Source organism: Piliocolobus tephrosceles, chromosome 6 (assembly GCF_002776525.5).
Source record: "Piliocolobus tephrosceles isolate RC106 chromosome 6, ASM277652v3, whole genome shotgun sequence".
Lineage (NCBI taxonomy): Eukaryota > Metazoa > Chordata > Mammalia > Primates > Cercopithecidae > Piliocolobus > Piliocolobus tephrosceles.
The window spans coordinates 88,244,853-88,264,566 of record NC_045439.1 but is presented as its reverse complement, the minus strand read 5'-3'; the positions used below and the strand labels follow the sequence as shown (position 1 = coordinate 88,264,566).

Here is a 19,714-nt window from a genome sequence, read left to right as displayed (position 1 = left end):
GACCTAAATAATAAACTGCAGCTAAGTCTGTGGCCTTCTCAGGAAGGAGGGCTTTTATCAACCCCTTTCCATTGGGCCTCTCCCCCTCATCAGGCCCTGACATTCCCATCCTGAAGTGTTCTCCTACAGTTCCTCCATCCCCAATGTGTCACCCCTGCCCTCCTTCAGGTCTGAGCACCTCTGGCACAGGCTCTTACAACAGCCTCTTCACCTGCCAACCTGCCCTCCCGGTCTTCCCCTTCAGGCACAGCTCTGACCAGGGTTCGCCCTGGCTCTGAAACCTCCTGGCTCTCCTTTGCACTCTCCTCTCACACCACTGTCTTTTTTCAGGCTGATTTCCCACCACCCCTTCCAGCCTCAAAGACCTGGAGCGCCAGCCAACTAGGACTGCTGGCCAGCCCCCAAATACTTCCCATATTTTACCTCTCTGTGCCTATGGTCATGCCATTCCCTCAGCTTCAAGGCCCTCTTGCCCCACTTCTACTGGCTGAAATTCCAGCTCCTTGTCAAGACTCAGCTTACATGCTCGGAAGTAGTAAAAGTTGTAAAAGCTCCCAAGACCCACGAATGTGTCCCCCTCTCCCTACTCAGCCCTCTAGCACTTGGCTCCCACCTCTCCTGGGAAACATCACATTCTCTTCTGCTGTGTGCCATTGAGAAGATATGCTTTGGGCCAGGCGTGGTGGCTCACGCCTGTAATCCCAGCAGTTTGGGTGGCCGACGCAGGTGGATCACTTGAAGTCAGGAGTTGGAGACCAGCCTGACCAACATGGTGAAACCCTGTCTCTACTGAAAATACAAAAATTAGCTGGGTGTGGTGGCACATGCCTGTAATTCCAGCGACTCAGGAGACTGAGGCATCAGAATCGCTTGAACCCAGGTGGCAGAGGTTGCAGTGAGCCGAGATCATGGCACTGCGAGACTGGATGACACAGCGAGACTCTTTCAAAAAAAAAGAGAGAGAGAGAAGATATGCCTTAAGTCCAGAGATAATCTTGATGATCTCTTACGACTTCATTTCTGGAACAGACACTGGTACACAAGGAATACTTGCTGCTCAGTGATTATGAAATAAACATTGATTGACTTTGTCCAATCTTCATTTAATCTTCACAACAACCCTATGAGAAAACTGAAGTACAGCTAGTAAGTGATGATGCTGGCATTCACACTAGGAAGTTTCCTAAGTATTAAGGCAGTTCTCCTACCTGCTAAACTTCCTCTGAGGGCCAGTCCAATCCTACGAAGGGCTTCCCAAGCCAGTCTCTATCAAGTGCACTGTGAGAACAAAAAATGAACAAGACCCACCACTGCGCTCCAGATCTAGCGAGGGAGAAACTCAGAAGTCTCAGATGGAAGTTGGGTGGTGATCAAGGAAGATGCCACAATGGAGATGGCATTTGAGTCAGTCCTTGAAGAGGTAAAATGTCAGCAGCTAGAGGGACATGCAGGAGAAAGAAATGACCTCACCTTGAGCTGAGATCTGTTCCCTGAGTCAGCCGATGGTGGGAAAACTTTGCCACTCAGGACAAGAATCTAGAAAGTGCACCTTTATCTGTAAAAACAAGCACTATCCAATCCAGGTGTGCTTCACTCTAAGAGAAAAAAAAGATTTTAAAATCAAGAGGCCAGGCACGGTGGCTCACTCCTGTAATCCCAGAACTTTGGGAGGCCGAGGTGGGTGGATCGCCTGAGGTCAGGAGTTCAAGACCAGCCTGGCTAGTATGGTGAAACCCCATCTCTAAATTAGCCAGGCATGGTGGTGTGCGCCTGTAGTCCTAGCTACTCAGGAGGCTGAGGCAAGAGAATCACTTAAACCTGGGAGGTGGAGGTTGTAGGTATCCAAGATTGCGCCACTGTATTCCAACCTGGGTGACAAAGCGAGACTCTGCCGCAAATAATAAATAAATAAATAATAAAATCAAGATAGCCATTTTTAAGTGAACAAATCAGCAAAACAGAATATAATTATTCACATACCAAGTGTTTCTTTTTTGTTACAAAAGAAACAAATTCATTTCAACAGTTTTCCTACTTGATTTAAAATATTATTTTCATTAAAGATATGACTGGCAAAAGGTTTATCCCTATCTCTAAGTTAGGAAAAGATCCAACAAATTGGTGAAGAATAGGCCGGGCGCGGTGGCTCAAGCCTGTAATCCCAGCACTTTGGGAGGCCGAGGCAGGCGGATCACGAGGTCAGGAGATCGAGACCATCCTGGCTAACATGGTGAAACCCCGTCTCTACTAAAAAAATACAAAAAACTAGCCGGGCGAGGTGGCGGGCGCCTGTAGTCCCAGCTACTTGGGAGGCTGAGGCAGGAGAATGGCGTAAACCCGGGAGGCGGAGCTTGCAGTGAGCTGAGATCCGGCCACTGCACTCCAGCCTGGGCGACAGAGCGAGACTCCGTCTCAAAAAAAAAAAAAGAAAAACAAACAAATTGGTGAAGAAGGTATGAGGACTTTAGTAAATAAATGGGAAAGGGGGGCCGAGCGCCGTGGCTCACGCCTGTAATCCCAGCACTTTGGGAGGCAGAGGTGGGTGGATCACAAGGTCAGGAGTTCAAGACCAGCCTGGCCAAGACGGTGAAAGTCCTTCTCTACTAAAAATAAAAAAAATTAGCCGGGTGTGGTGGCGGGCACCTGTAGTCCCAGCTACTCAGGAGGCTGAGGCAGAGAACTGCTTGCCCAGGAAGTGGAAGTTGCAGTGAGCTGAGATCACGCCACTGCACTCCAGCCTGGGCGACAGAGCAAGACTCCGTCTCAAAACAAAACAAAAAGCATAGGCCTGGCACGGTGGCTCATGCCTGTAATCCCAGCACTTTGGGAGGCTGAAGCGGGCAGATCATAAGGTCAGGAGTTCAAGACCAGCCTGGTCAACATAGTGAAACCCCCTTTCTACTTTAAACACAAAAATTAGCCAGGCATGGTGGTGCACACCTGTAGTCCCAGCTACTGGGGAGGCTGAGGCGGGAGAATCACTTGAACCTGGGAGGTGTAAGTTGCAGTGAGGCGAGATTGTACCACTGCACTCCAGCCTGGGTGACTGAGTGAGACTCCATCTTGGGGGAAAAAAAACGGGAAAAGGACCTGAATAATCAATACACAGCCAAAGAAACTTTTAAATAAATGGTCGACCTTAACAATAGTCAAATGCATGCAAATTTCTTAAAAAATTTATTTTTATTTTAAAATATTAATAAAATGCAATGCCTTATACCATCCAATGTATAGTGCACTGCTTGGCTGGCCTTATAAATTTCCACCATCTCTTTGGAAAACAGTTTAGCAATGTGTCTCAAGAGGCACGTTAACTGTTCTTACTCTTTCACCTAGTAAATCCATTCCTGAGAATTAAACTCTCGGGGGAAAAAAATCCGGAAAGAAAAAGCCACCAACACAAATATATTCATTATACAATTATCCTTAATTTTGAAAACTAAAAAGAAAAAAGAAAAAGTCTAAATGATTAACAGAGGAAATAGTTATGTAATTTAGGGGAAACGAATGAAATGGACCATCATGCAGCCTTCAAAAGTGATCAGTGGCCTGGCATGGTGGCTCACATCTGCGATCCCAGCACTTTGGGAGGCCGAGGTGATCACTTGAGGCCAGGAGTTCAAGACCAGCCTGGGCAATATGGCAAGACATTGTCTCTACAAAAATATAAGAATTTAGCCAGGCATGGTGGCATGTACCTGTAGTCCCAGCCACTTGAGAGGCTGAGGTGGAAGGCTCACTTGAGCCCAGGAGTTAAGAGGCTACAGTGAGCCATGACTGCACCACTGCACTCCAGCCGGGATGACAGAGGGAGACCCTATCTCTAAAAATAAAATTAAAAGAAATTTTTTTTTTTTTGAGACGTAGTCTCTCTCTGTCGTCCAGGCTGCAGTGCAGTGGCACTATCTTGGCTCACTGCAAGCTCCGCCTCCTGGGTTCACGCCATTCTCCTGCCTCAGCCTCCTGAGTAGCTGGGACTACAGGCACCCACCACCATGCCTGGCTAATTTTTTTGTATTTTTAATAGAGACGGGGTTTCACCACGTTCGCCAGGATGGTCTCGATCTCCTGACCTTGTGATCCACCCGCCTCGGCCTCCCAAAGTGCTGGGATTACAGGCATGAGCCACCACACCTAGCCAGAAAAAAAATTTTTTAAGTGATTATTATGAAGAATTTAGCATCTTGGTAAATGGTTATGGTTGAATGTTCAGAAAAAAATCAAAATTTAAACTATTATCTATGTTCTCTTATAACTTCTTTTTATATGTGAACAAAGAGTAGAAGGAAACCTGCTCCCTCCCACAGAATTCCCCCACCCAATAAAATTCAACTCCAACCTCCTAGTTGCTGAGGCCAAAAGCTTGAAGATCAGCTCTGTTTTCAAAATGGGTTCAGTTTTGGACATTTTTCCCCTTGGCAGCTGCTGCCACCAGGGTCCAAGTCAGAGTCATCTCTTGAGCCACCAATGCAGTGGCCCCCAAACTGGCTTCCCTGCTTCTGCCCCTTAAAATCCATCTCCTGCCAGAGGGATTGTGTTCAAACATAAGACAGATACATCCTTTTCTGCCCAAAACTGCCAGCGACATCCTCTCTTTCTCCAAGTAAAAGGCAATGCCCTGGAAGTGCCCCATAAGGCCCTAAAGGGTCTAGTCCTGATAGCCCCTCTCTGAGCTTCTCCCCCACCACCGTCTCCCTTGAAGCCAACCTACCTCCTTGCTATTCTTTAATCAGGCCATGCTTCCTCCCACTGCAGGGCCTTTGCACTTACTGTTCCCAATGCCTGGAATGCTTTTTCATATGGCTTGTTCCATCAGCCACTCCCCATCTCCCCTCTCCCAGTCCCTGGCAACCACCAATCTATTTTACATCCCAATGTATTCACCTACTCTGGGCATTTCATATAAACAGAGTCATACAATATCTGGTCTCTTATGTCTGGCTTCTTTCGTTTAGCATGATGTTTTCAAGACTTATCCATATCATAGCATGCATCAGTCCTTCATTCCTCATGACGGTCAAGTTATATTCCATCACATGAATAGACCACATTTTATTCATACATTCATCAGTTGATGACCGTTTGAGTTGTTTTCGCTATTATGAATGACGCTGCTATGAACATATGTTTTCTGTCTGATTTCCTTTATTGTTCTTGAAATGTTACTTGTCAATAAAAATTGTGTTCCTAAAAAGTCCTTATACCTCAACTTTCTAGCAGCACATGTTATTACCTAAAATGCACACCACCTCCACTGCCCGTGCCCTGTCATACGTCATTAAAGCCCAAAATTGCACGCTTCCCTGGAGGAGTGAAAAGATGTCTGAGATGAGTCTTCAATCAAGAGATTTTTCCCTTTGTCATACCTCCCTGTTAATAAACAGGAGACATGGCAGAGCCTAGCGGGAAGGAGCTGGGCCCTAAGGAAACTCGCTCCCAAATGTTCCACTGCAGTGACTTCAGGCCAAAAAAAGTTACCCTGAATACTTGTGTTTCCACAGATGGGTTTTACTGTGTGGTCCCTCCAGCCGTCATTGCTGAGCCACCTACTATGTCAGGATGGGACAGGAAGTCAGAGGGGCTAGAGATGAAGCATTTCTATTCCCTACCTTGGAGGGAGCTCCTAGCCTCTGAGGGTCTGGGCAGGTACACAGATCGCCACAGGAGCAGGGAGACACTCATGGGCAGCTCTCACTGGTCTATTCATACTGCATGGAGAGACTCAGCAATGATTACTGATTAAAAAGATGAATTGTGACCGGGCGCGGTGGCTGAAGCCTGTAATCCCAGCACTTTGGGAGGCCGAGACGGGCGGATCACAAGGTCAGGAGATCGAGACCATCCTGGCTAACACGGTGAAACCCCGTCTCTACTAAAAACATACAAAAAACTAGCCGGGCGAGGTGGCAGGCGCCTATAGTCCCAGCTACTGGGGAGGCTGAGGCAGGAGAATGGCGTGAACCTGAAAGGCGGAGCTTGCAGTGAGCTGAGATCCGGCCACTGCACTCCAGTTTGGGCGACACAGCGAGACTCCGTCTCAAAAAAAAAAGATGAATTGTTACTATGACTTTGCACTTCCACTCTTCCGTGGCCTTGAAAGAGAAATCAAGGCCCACAGAGCCACTGGCCCTCAGGCCCTGCCACCTAGAAATTTCAGGGCTCTCCAAACTTTCACAATGAAAACTGAACTCATTACTCTCCCCAAAACCTGCCCTCTCTCCTGTGTTCCCATCTCAGCAGAGGGCCTCATCACCTACCTAGGTGGTTACCAAACCAGAGTATCAGCCTCAATTCCTTCATCACTCATTCAGAAAAGATTCTCTGTGCATCTGTGATATTCCAGACCCTATGCTAGACACAAAGAAGAATGGAGTGACCCAGGGGAGGTGAAGTCGCTGCCTCCTGAACCTTAGAGTGGTTCTCAATGCTGCCAGATGCTCCCTTTTTATAACAAATATTTTGAATATCCTCTTTGCCATCCTGAAATGAAATTCATGGATAATCTAAACCACTTATACACATAATGAAAAAACAAAATCAATATAATGCTGCTACTGTAATATGAAAGAGAAAGGAATACTGTAATAAAATAATGTGTTTCAATACATAAATGCTCAGACCTAATACTCTAAAAGACATTATAAAGCAGTCACATGCTTGCATCTACTTTTAACAAGTAAGTTTGGATTTGAGAGAGGTATGATAATATTCAGGCCACAGTTTTTATCTTTGACATTTAAAAATATGAGCTAAAAAAGTAGATCTTAATAGACCATGAATCACAGTGATGGTGACATTCACAAATGCAGATGAATACAGGTGTGCTGTATGGTGTCAAGCAAAATTCTTGTTGTTGTTTTTTTTTTTTTTTTTTTTGAGACAAGGTCAAGCAGTCCTCCTACTTCAGCCTCCCAAGTAGCTGGGAATGCAGTCATGAGCCACCATTCCCAGCTAACTTTCTAATTTTTTGTAGAGATAGGGTCTTGCTATGTTGCTCAGGCTAGTCTGGAACTCCTGGGCTCAAGCAGTCCTCCTGCCTCAGCCTCCCAAAGTGTTAGGATTACAGGTATGAGCCACTGCGCCAGGCCAGGTCAAGCAAAATTCTTAGTTGCCACAGGCATCTGGGTTAATTTCTTCTTTCTCAGTCACAAGTCATGTTGCCATCTCTGATGTTACCTCCAAAATGGTGATCAAGTCTTGTTAAAGTTTTGAACAAAGTAAATTTTATTCTTCCCTTGATTTGTATTCCTGGACAATTGAACATATGTTAAGATCACACAAAAAGGAGTTTATTTATAAAACAGAGTTGGGTTCCAAACTCAGGTCATTATAAACAGGTTTGTTTCCTATAGGAGTATCTGATTGATATCCTCAAGGTCCTGCAGGACATGAGACATTCTTCACTCGGCAGGATTGTCCCAGCATTACAGAACATCAGCATCCCCAAAACCCAGGCACTAAGTGGAAATAGTACCCTCTTGTCATTGCATCCATAAAACACCCATATAGTTCAAAACATTCCTTAGGGAGCAGTATCCCTCCCGTAAGAACACTGATCTGGAGGGTAAATATTCAAGCAGTTGATCCCAATCCACTGAAACAAATGCTGTAATATGGATTCCAGGGTCTGTGGGTCCTCTAAGCCTGGGGTACCTCAGGAACTAGGGGAGATGAGACAGAGTGTCATGGGGGTTACAGCAGAGATTGTTACAAGCAGACAAGACTTAAGGGAGGCCAATTTTCCAAACAGAAAGAAGAGAAAGAAAAGGAGTGCCAGGGAGAAAGGATACCAGGAACAAAGGACCAGGTGGGAAGAAGTGGAGAAAGGCAGGGTCCAGACCACATGCACCTATCATGGCAAGCAGCTTGGACTCTGTCCTGGGGAGGTAATGGGGCGCCATCCAAGTCACCATGTGCTTTACTCATAAGTGCATTATTTTGCTTAATGAATGTTCACCAAAAGATTTGTCCTCCAGAAGCCCATTTGGGGATAGCATCTCTGGAGCCAGCCTATAAATAAGGAAATAAATGCCATCAGGGGTGTTGATCGAATCAAATTGACCTGACTTATCTCCTATCTGTTTATACTGCGGGGACTGGCTTTGCTCTATCTGCCTAAGTCCATGGGTCAAGTTCAGAGGATGCTATAAAAACAGTGATAAAACTTCCTTCAAAGCAGATAATGACTCCCAGTCCATCTCTCTTTCTGGAGTAGCTGAGCCTTGGGCTGCAAGGTTAATGGAGTAAATACTTGAAAGCCTATTCTCATAGTCTCTGGGGTGGACAGAGGAACTAGCTGCCCCTTTCAAAGGGACAACATTTATTCTCAGTGTAGGTGCCAGGGCAATAGTGGAAGATCCTCCAGGCAAGCCTGGGTCCCAGTTCTCACACTGACATTCTCCAAATGTGTGAATTTGACCTTCCATTCTCTCACCTGCAAAATGGAGTTGTTAACACTCCGATGGAGAATTCAGAAGACTCTCTGATTAATGTAACACCTTATAACATCTTTAAAGATGTTTGAGTAAGCTGAAGCTAATAGAATGACAAAAGACTTTGATATACTTTGGATATTTGTCCCTGCCCAAATCTCATGTTGAAGTGTAATCCCCAATGCTGGAGGTGGGGCCTGGTGGAAGGTGTTTGGGGCCAGATCCCCCATGGCTTGGTGCTGTCTTTGTGATAGTGAGTTATAGTGAGATCTGGTCATTTAAAAGTGTATGGCACCTCCCCCTTGCTCCTGCTTTCCACCTGTGTTATTTTATTCACCTTCTGCCATGAATAAAAGCTTCCTGAGGCCTCACCAGAAGCCATGTTTCCTGCACAGCCTGCAGAACCGTGAACCAATTAAACCTCTTATCTTTATAAATTACCGTTTCAGGTATTTCTTTATAGCAACGCAAGAATGGCCTAACACAGACCTGCTGAAGCTCCCATTCTCCTGGGCTAATCAGAAGATCAGAAGATGCAGGGAAATTGATTAAATCAGAACCCTCCCTACACAAACTTCCCAAAAATCCTCCAAACACGGAAATGTACATCTAATCATTCAGGGCCTGCCTCTGAGGAACCCATAGTAGGCCGGGAGAGCCACAAAGATAGCTCTGGAAGACAGTTCATATTATGACAAGATGCTTCAGAGACATCAATGTGACCTGAGTTGATGGAGCTTGGGAAGGGTTAAGGGATTCCCAGGTAGTTTTTGTTCCTTTTGTGTAAACCATGATGTCAGGCCTCTACAGACACAGGAACCCCAGCTCACTGGGATTCTCCCAGAGGTCTTGCAGAACCACCTTAAGTGTGATGAAGAGCTCTTCTCAGTGATGATGAAAGCAGCCTGTTCTTAAAAAGTATAAGAATCTGGCCAGGCGCAGTGGCTCACGCCTGTAATCCCAGCACTTGGGAGGCCGAGGCGGGCAGATCATGAGGTCAGGAGATCGAGACCATCCTGGCAAACATGGTGAAACCCCATCTGTATTAAAAATACAAAAAAATTAGCCGGGCGTGGTGGTGGGTGCCTGTAGTCCCAGCTACTGGGGAGGCTGAGGCAGGAAAATGGCGTGAACCTGGGAGGCGGAGCTTGCAGTGAGCAGAGATGGCGCCACTGTACTCCAGCCTGGGCCACAGAACGAGACTCTGTCTCAAAAAAAGAAAAACAAAAAACAAACAGAAAACTGCTGAATTCCTGCATTTGCTTCTTCATTCAACCTGTTGCAATATCACACACCCACATAACTTCTGGAAATCTTCACTCTACACTTGTGAGAAAATGAGAATGAAAAAGACAAATAATGTCTCAGTATTATTATGAGATATTGTTGCGCTTGCAGACTTTCTGCAAAGATCCCAGAGACCCCAGGAGACCCAGGATCACACCCTGAGAGAGGCCATTCTAGAAGCAGTTGGGACTCTACCCAGAAGCCCACACTTCAGACACCATTCCATAAGGGCTTCAACTGTCTTGATGCCATTCCAGCAGCAGAAGGTCTGTTCATTAGCAAATGGATGGCTGAAATAATTGTCCATTGATTAAATGAGTGGTATTTTAGATACGTGCAGGGTTGTTCAAATACCTCTGCTCTTACACACACGGGACATAAAAACCTAGGGAATTTTGATGGGGTCTTGGTCTTAGGAGTCCGTCTGGTCTCAGGTTCAAGTTTCTGAGTAAGGATGCACTTGTCTGATCCCCAATTGAGGGCTGTTCAAATCTTGCTCCTTAAATATTGTTTGCATCTTCCTTGAATGAAATCCCTTCCCCCTTTTCTTTGAGACAGAGTCTCACTCTGTTGCCCAGGCTGGAGTGCAGTGGTGCAATCTCAACTCACTACAGCCTCCACCCCTCAGCCTCCCAAGTAGCTGGGACTACAGGTCAAGTAGCTGGGACTACAGGTGTGTGCCACCATGCCCAGCTATTTTTTGTATTTTTTTTTTAGAGATGGGCATCTCACCATGTTGCCCAAGCTTGTCTCAAACTCCTGAGCTCAAGCGATCCTCCTGCCTCATTCTCCCAAGGTACTGGGATTATAGGCATGAGCCACTGCACCCAGCCTGAACTAAATCTTTCAAGAGGGAAGCTTATTGAAATATGCAAAAGGTCAGGAGCTAGGCCTTCATTGAGCTCATAGAGAAGATTATATGAGGCCGGGCACGGTGGCTCAAGCCTTTAATCCCAGCACTTTGGGAGGCCAAGACGGGTGGATCACTAGGTCAGGAGATCGAGACCATCCTGGCTAACACGGTGAAACCCCATCTCTACTAAAAAATACAAAAAACTAGCCGGGCGAGGTGGCGGGTGCCTGTAGTCCCAGCTACTTGGGAAGCTGAGGCAGGAGAATGGCGTAAACCCGGGAGGCAGAGCTTGCAGTGAGCTGACATCCAGCCACTGCACTCCAGCCTGGGCGACAGAGCGAGACACCGTCTCAAAAAAAAAAAAAAAAAGAGAGAAGGTTATATGACTGTTGGGGACCTGCTTGCTGATAAGTGATGGTACAAGGTGTGGACTTCAGTCTGAGACTTGCTTGCCTCAGATCCCCTCATTTTTGTTTTGTTTGTGGAAGGAAACATAACACCCTTACCTACCTATTTATTTATCCACCAAATAGTCATTAAGAACCTGCTATGTGCAAAATGCTGGAGAAAAAGAGACAAGCTGTTCAGTGCTAGGATCTAGGTCAGGTTAAACTAGGGGTGTGTGTGTATATGAGAGACAGAGAGAGAGAAAGAGAAAGAGAGAGAGACTGAGGCAGACCTGGTAACTGCTCACACACTACAAATCACAGCCATGTCAGGGAAGACCCAAGATCACAATGCTTTATAGGTAAAGATAAGAGTAAGATTTGAATTGCCCTAAGATAGAGAAGACTCCCATGAGCCAAGAGGCCCTAAGCTGATAAAAAGTAGAGGTGGGATAGTAAAGGATTTGAGTGGAGGACTGGGGAATGACTCACGGGGCCCACAGGGCTGCTAGAAGACAGGCTGCAGGCTTCATTTACTTTAGGAGATGGTCCCACCCAGACCTTGGGCTGAGGGATCTTCCATCTCTGTCATTAAGATCTACCTAGATTCAGGCTGAGACAGGCAGATCACAAGGTCAGGAGACCGAGGCCATCCTGGCTAACACAGTGAAACCCCGTCCCTACTAAAAATACAAAAAATAGCGGGGTGTGGTGGCGGGCGCCTGTAATCCCAGCTACTCGGGAGGCTGAGGCAGGAGAATGGCGTGAATCCGGGAGGCAGAGCTTGCAGTGAGCTGAGATCGTGCCACTGCACTCCAGCCTGGGCGACAGAGAGAGACTCAGTCTCAAAAACACAAAACAGGCCGGGCGCGGTGGCTCAAGCCTGTAATCCTAGCACTTTGGGAGGCCGAGACGGGCGGATCACGAGGTCAGGAGATCAAGATCATCCTGGTGAACACGGTGAAACCCCATCTCTACTAAAAAATACAAAAAACAGCCGGGTGAGGTGGCGGGCGCCTGTAGTCCCAGCCACTTGGGAGGCTGAGGCAGGAGAATGGCGTGAACCTGGGAGGCGGAGCTTGCAGTGAGCTGAGATCCGGCCACTGCACTCCAGCCTGGGCGACAGAGCGAGACTCCGTCTCAAAAAACAAAAAAACAAAAAAACAAAAAACAAACAAAAAGATCTACCTCGATTCTAAGTCTTAGAAGAACAACTTGCAGATTGAGTTGTTCTGCAATAAATGCTACCAAGTGCTTGTTTGTGATGCAAGGTCATCTCAATCACAAAGTGCATCTTCATCGCAAATGAGCACTTGGGCAGCAGGTCAAGATGACCTCTCATCCCAAAGAAGCACTTGGTAGCATTTATTCCTGTTTTGTTTCCAAATTTTAAAATAAACTTCATTGTGTGAATCAGAAATGAAAAAAAAAACCTAACATTTAATGAGTATCTGGCACCCCTGCTGCCTTTTCCTGTTATGTTATTTATACGACTGCAATTGACAAGGAGTCAGACCCTTTTAAACAGTGGTAATCACGTTTCCCTGTCCTAGACTGTGTGATCAAGAGAAGAGTCTGGTAGGGCACGGTGGCTCACGCCTGTAATCCCAGCACTTTGGGAGGCTGAAGCAGGCAGAACACTTGAGGTCAGGAGTTCGAGACCAGCCTGGCCAACATGGTGAAATCCCATCTGTATTAAAAATACAAAAATTAGCTGGGTGTGGTGGCTTACACCTCTAGTCCCAGCTACTCAGGAGGCTGAGGCAGAAGAATCACTTGAACCTGGGAGGCAGAGGTTGCAGTGAGCTGAGATCATGCCCCTGGGTGACAGAGTAAGACTCTGTTTCAAAAAAAAAAGAAGTCAGGGCCCAGATTTAAATCTACCTATTACCAGCTATGTGACCTTGGGCAAGTCACCTTGTCTGAAACTATTTCTTTATCTGTGAAATGGGACAATAATATGAAACTCTACAGACTGCGGAGGCTATTGTGGAATAATCAAATTTAGTAAATACAGCACATCCAGTACAATTCTGGGCACTGGACAGGTAATCAGTAACGTTTCATTCTTCTCCCTTGGCCCATCCTCCCTTCCAGCAAACACACACACTCTGTTCCTTGGGGACCACACTCAACATCAGGGAGCAGCTAAAGCACAGGATTTTGAATCAGAGAACGAGGTTAGAGCTTTGCTTTGCTACTTCCCAGCTGGGTGGCATCAGGCAAGTCGTTTGGCCTCTCTGAGCCCGAGGTTTCTCATCTATAACATGGAAATTGTGTCCCTTGCCCCTCCTCACAGCATTGCTCAAGAGAGAGAGCTTCAGATGGGCAATGGTAATAATGATCTAAAAGGATTTTTTTTTTTTTTGAGATGGAGTTTCGCTGTTGTCACCCCGGGTGGAGTGCAATGGCACAATCTTGGCTCATGGCAACCTCTGCCTCTCAGGTTCAAGTGATTTTCCTGCCTCAGCCTCCTGAGTAGCCAGGACTACAGGCGTGCCACCACGCCAGGCCAATTTTTTTTGTATTTTTAGCAGAAACGGGGTTTCGCCATGTTGACCAGGCTTGTCTCAAACTCCTGACCTCAGGTGATCTGCCAGCCTCGGCTTCCCAAAGTGCTGGGATTACAGGTGTGAGCCACTGCACCTGGCCTAAAAGGATTTTTGAGAGGAATTTTCTAGTCTGGTTGGTTGCCTCTATTTCTCCCCTATGAGAAGAAGGGCTCCTGGGACTGAAAACACAGTCCTCTTTGTAGAGGTTCCAGATTTTCTACCTGGAACACCTGGTATGCAAATGAGCAGCATGTTAGCAATTGTACAAGTATGCACCAGAGCAGGATCTGGACACACAGAATTCTGGCCTGTTCATGTACAATGTGGAATCTAAGATGGGAAGACGGAAAACTTGTGTAATAGTGGTTATGCGGTTTCAAAAGGGTTTCCTTTTCCCCAACTCTAACATGGGAGAAAGGGGAGGTACTGAAGAATCCTTTAAATGTGCCTTCTCTGCTCTAAAATTCCACATTCTCTGAATCTCTGGGGATACATCCTGCCTTCTTTCCCATGGGTGAGGCCCTTATTGCATGCGTCCACAATGAAGAAAAGATGGTGAGGTGACCCCTGAAGGCTGGTCACCAATCCCCAGGCTAATGAATTGCTTCTCACTCCTCTGATAGCTATTGATGGTGCCTCTGAAGACTCTTGTGATTTCTTTTTTTTTTTTTTTTTAGAGGCGAGGTGTCGCTCTGTCACCCAGGCTGGAGTGCTGTGGCCGGATCTCAGCTCACTGCAAGCTCCGCCTCCCGGGTTCACGCCATTCTCCCCTCCTCAGCCTCCCGGGTAGCTGGGACTACAGGCGCCGCCACCTCGCCCGGCTATTTTTTTGTGTTTTTAGTAGTGATGGGGTTTCACCATGTTAGCCAGGGTGGTCTCGATCTCCTGACCTCGTGATCCGCCCGTCTCGGCCTCCCAAAGTGCTGGGATTACAGGCTTGAGCCACCGCGCCCGGCCTCTTCTTGTGATTTCAATAGGGTGACATGTCTGTTTAGCCGGCTGCTGTTCTCACCAGGGAGTGGCAAAACAAGGTTGGAAAACCCCAACCAGTAGCCTCAGATATAAAAGAAAACTAAAACCACGAGGGATCATCTGCCAAACTTGGAGCCCTGTTCCCATCAGAACCCACAAGCCTCAGCAGCCTAAGCAATCATTCTCAAAGTGTGGTTCCAAGACCAGCTGCATCAGCATCACCCAGGAACTCTTTCGATACCCACATTCTTAGCCACCCCAGACCTACTACATCAGAATCTCTAGGGGTGCAGCCTCCCAAGTAATTTTGATACATGCTCCCAGGTGGTTTTAGAACCACTATCCTAAAGTAACAAACCATGCATTTTAAAGCATAAAGTCTTGATCTCACCCAGGCATGGTGGCTCACGCCTATAATCCTAGTACTTTGGGAGACTGAGGCAGGAGGATCACTTGAGCCTGGGAGTTGGAGACCAGCCTGGGCAACATAGTGAGACTCCATCTCTATTTTTTATATATATAAAAACCTCCCGGCCGGGCGCAGTGGCTCAAGCTTGTAATCCCAGCACTTTGGGAGGCCGAGACGGGCGGATCACGAGGTCAGGAGATCGAGACCATCCTGGTTAACACGGTGAAACCCCGTCTCTACTAAAAATACAAAAAAAAACTAGCCGGGCGAGGTGGCGGGCGCCTGTAGTCCCAGCTACTCCGGAGGCTGAGGTAGGAGAATGGCATAAACCCGGGAGGCAGAGCTTGCAGTGAGCTGAGATCCGGCCACTGCACTCCAGTCCGGGCGACAGAGTGAGACTCCGCCTCAAAAAAAAAAAAAAAAAAAAACCTCCTGATCTCTTCAAAGTCCACTTTCAGTTGTGGAATGGTATGTTGAGCCAGTGCCTGGGTCCAGTCCACGTTCTATTAATTCCTAGCTGTGGGACCCTGGGCAAGTTACTGAACCTCTCTCAGCCCATCTCTTTGCCTATAATATGGAGATAATACCTACTGATTCAGTTATCCTGAGTTTAGAAGTAACAGTTGTATGGGTTGGACCCCAAAAAGATAGCAGTGACTCCATTTGGTGGATGGGGAAGGAGTTCAGTACATGCCACCACAACATATGCTGCTCTGGCATATTGAGTATTTTAGTTAAAGCCACTTGAAAAACAGCAGATGCAAGAAGTGCACTCTTGATCCTCCTTCTTTTTCTAAAAAACAAGAGATGAGGCTGGACATGATGGCTCACATCCTATAATCCCAGCACTTTGGGTGGGAGGCCAAGGTGGGTGGATCACTTGAGCCTGGGAGTTCAAAACCAGCCTGGGCAACATGGCAAAACCCCATCTCTACATGAAATACAAAAATTGGCCAGGCCTGGTGGCTCACGCCTGTAATTCCAGCATTTTGGGAGGCTGAGGCGGTTGGATCACCTGAGGTCAAGATTTCGAGACCAGCCCAGCCAACATGGTGAAACCTCGTCTCTACTAAAAATACAAACAAAATTAGCTGGACGCTGTGGCATGCGCCTGTAGTCCCAGCTACTCCAGGAGGCTGAGGCAGGAGAATTGCTTGAACCCAGGAGGTGGAGGTTGTAGCGAGCCAAGATCAGGCTACTGCACTCCAGCCTGGGTGACAGAGTGAGACTCCATCTCAAAAAAAAAAAAAAAAAGAAGTATTTAGGTTTTGCCAGTTCTCAGGGTCTTCATTTCCTTATGAGGGTTTCCACGTTGTGTAAAACTTGTATTAAATCTGTTTTTCTCCCCTTAATCTGTCTTATGCCAAATTAATTCTCAAGCCCAGCCAAAGACCCTAGGAGGGCAGAGGTAAAGTCTTGCTTCCCTCACAATGGCATTTGCTTAAAAGCTCCAGAAAATGTCTTGGCCTTTGTCACACTTCTGTGAACACAGTCAAGTCCTTTAAATCCTCTCAAGTCTCACGTTTGTAACCAAGGGCTCAGAGAAAGCCAAGTAAATCCTGACCTGCTCTCTAAGGAACCCAGAAGGTCTGAGATGCCCTGCCTAGGCCGCGGCCAAAGGCCAGATGGGCTTCCCGAGGCCTGGCCGGGAGGGCCTCAGATGTCAGCTTGACTGACCCCCTCCTTCTCCCCAGAGGGGGAGGGCCCGGGGAAGGGCTTGACCAAGATCACGACGCGAGACGCTGGCGGAGCGCGGCCCCAGCTAGATCCACTCACTCACAGTCCTCGCTGCCGCCCCCGCCCCAGGTCAAGGGGCGCCACTCGCCCCACTGCCCTCCTCAAGAGGGTTTTTTCCCAGGCCCCGCACCCTCACCCGGTGCGACCTGGACTCCCACGGCGGGACCCGGGCGCACGCCTCTTCCTGCCACAGGGCGGCGTCGCCGCCGCTCCGGGTCTTTGTCCCCGCCTCCGAGACCCCCGCGCGCCCCCAGCACTTCCGGCCGCGGGAGCCCAGGGTTCGTGCGGGGTAGCGTCTCCCGCGGCCAGGTCGCCCCCTGCCGGGACCCGGGCGCGCTGCAGCCGCGGAGCCGGGTGCCCGCCCCTCTTACTGCCGGGGGCGGAGTCGCTGCCGCTTCGGGTCCCGGTCCCCGCCTCCAAGACCCCCGCGCGCCTCCTCCAGGCGAGCTGCGGGACGGGAGGGGTCCGGCCGCCGTGGGCCGCTGCCAGCCGCGGGGCTGCCAAGGGCCACTGGCGAGAGGCGAGGGCTCTGAGTCTGGCGGCCGCTGATGGGAGGCGGAGGCCGGGCGGGCGAGCGCCGGCGCAGCGGCCACCATGGGGAACAAGCAGACCATCTTCACCGAAGAACAGCTAGACAACTACCAGGTGAGCTCGGCGCGCCCGGCCCCCATCGCTGGCCCCGCCCCCCTCCCTTTTCTTGGTCAATGGCGGAGGCCTCCCGAGAGCCAGCTCTCCCGGGTTCAAACCCTGCCTCTGCCTTCAGCTTGCCGCGTGACCTTGGGCCGGTGACTTCCCCTCGGCGTGCCTCAGTTTCCCCAGCGGTGTAATAAGAGCTCTTTCCAGTTGGAAGAGCCTCTCAGGCTCGCCTCTGCCCAGCTACTCTCGCCATAGGCAGGACCCGAACCCCTCCCAGCCACCCATTCCAGTGCCCACCTGGCCCCGAGAGGGAGTCAGTAAACTAGGCTGGACAGAGGACCGCCCTCCCCGCTCCCTGCGCCCCTAGTCCCAGGAAGGAGCCCAGGAGAGCGAGTCTCTGTAAAGCAGAAATGAGAGCTGGGGTCCTGTCTGGGCTAGGAGTGGGATGCGTCAGTCCCCACATGCAGTCTTCAGTTGGAACTGTCTTGTTTATCTGCTGAGGTTCTCTCTTTCTGACCCCAGCATGGAGATAACTGGAGCAAGAACGCAAGCCTGGTACCAGCCTTCTAGGGCCACCTCTCCCAGCTCCCTTAGGCCCTCGGCAGCCACCTCCTTAGACCTTTCTAGGTTTTCCTGCCTCCAGAGCCAGCTTTCCAGATCTGGAATCCCAATACCATCCCACCCAGGTAGAAACTTCGCTGTGGTTACAGGATGAAGCCCAACCCCTTGGCTTACCCAGAGCCCTGGCCAATTGCTCAGTTATCTCTGCAGCCTCAGTCTCCCCAGGCCCCTTCCCTGCTCTCTGCATGGCAGCCTTCCTAAACCCATTTGCAGTTGCTCCAGCTCATCAGGCTCATTCCTCCCTCCCTCTCGCCCTCTGCCCATGCCTTTTCCTGGGCCTGGATTCCTCTCCTCCCTCCAGATGATCTCTCTCACCCTTCAAGTCCCACATCTGATGCCTCTTCCCTGACTCCTCAGGTGGAGGAGGCAGGATTGTGTTGTGGCCTGTGTAACTGGGCAGGAGGAACACCAGCAGAGTCTCCATAGGCACTTTTGCCTTCATCAGTGCTTACTTTGGCTGTGAAGGAAAGCAGGCGTGAAGTGTGGGTCCTCTGAAGTGGGTGAAGGTAAAACAAAGGCCCCTTCTCCTCCTAGAAGCCCTACTTGTCAGTAATGGATTTCTCAGCTCCCCAGCTGAGGCCCTGGGAAGGAAGAGGGGAGACACATTTATGAAGCACCTGCTGTGTACCAGGCACAGTAATTGATGCCTTCTATGCATCAACTCACTTGATCATCACAGTGAGGTAGATTATTAGCCCATTTTACAGAAGTGTAAACAGAGGCTGAGGAGCCATTCAGGGCTCACACGGGATTTCAAATCTTGACTCCCAGGCTCACTTTAGTTGAGAGTGGACTGGGCTGGGCCATGTGTGCTCTTTGTCCCCAAGGCACTCAGTCTCAGACACTCAGAGACAGACTCTCACCTCCGGTGTGTGGCCCTTGTGATAGAGACAGGTGGTGGAGTGTGTTCTAGGGAAGGGCGCTAGTGGGCAGTGGGGAGGCCAGCAGGGAAGGGGGCAAAGTCCAGAAACGATGCAGCACTTGAGCAGGCCTTGGGAAGATAGGTGGAGTTTTGCCCAGTGGGGCCCAGAGGAGGCATTCCAGGTGGAGGGGACAGCTTGGATAAAGGCTTGAGAGTGGGCAGGTGCAAGCAGGCAAGCCATGCTCAGAAGTGAGGAGTAGCTTCAAGAGGGTGGGGAACACGGGTTCCCACTCCGACCAGCCTGGCATTGGGTTACTCATCGGAGCCAGTCCCAGTGTTAGATTCTGATCCTTTGCCAGAGCCTAGCTAGACCCTGCCAGGCGGGGTGGGAGAAATGAGTGCTGTGAAACCTGAGAGCCCCACATCTCCTTCCCTCCGCCTCTCCAGCCAGCCACGTGCCAGCCAGGGCTGAGTGGGGGTGAGCCTGAGTTACAGCACCCTCACTCCTAAGTGACCCCTAGGGTTTCTTGGGACCTCCTAGCCTGGCAGTCTAATCTTTCCCGGGCAGGGTGTACCCTCCTGGTTCTCGGTGCCACTGATTCCCATTGTTCAAGCTTCTGTCCAGACCACTCCTCTGCATTGTACAGCCATCCCCCAGACCCCTCAAACTCCAAAGCAGGGGTCACAGCCTCCCCAACACCCACTGCTGCTCCTCCAGCCATTCCAACGCTCTGCTCTCCCTCAGCCCATGTTTTCAGTTAAGAACAAGGCCTGTTATTCAGCCTCCTTTGTGGCTCACCTGGAGGTCCCTTCCTCCATCCCCACAGCCAGGGCCCTGGGCTAGGTCTGCTCAGTCTCCTGCAAACTGTAGGTCTGACTGCTCCCTCCCGCGCCCCTCCTGCCCATCCCCCTCCAGCCACCTGCCCTCTTAGTTCTTTCACTCTTCCTTCATCTCTTTCTTCCTCCT

General features: G+C 49.2%; 1 protein-coding gene across 2 annotated transcripts in view; it reads left to right on the top strand.

The window, feature by feature from the left end:
- Positions 1-16,901: 16,901 nt before the first annotated feature.
- Positions 16,902-19,714, top strand: part of CIB2 (calcium and integrin binding family member 2) — a 26,837-nt gene continuing 24,024 nt past the window's right edge. Inside the window, exon 1 of one of the 2 annotated variants that reach the window (XM_023196559.3) lies at positions 16,902-17,273. In XM_023196559.3, coding sequence (XP_023052327.1) covers positions 17,223-17,273 — 51 coding nt within the window. In that variant the 5' untranslated portion in view covers positions 16,902-17,222. The remainder of the gene's footprint in view (positions 17,274-19,714) is intronic. The other variant, XM_023196560.2, reaches the window with a different exon arrangement.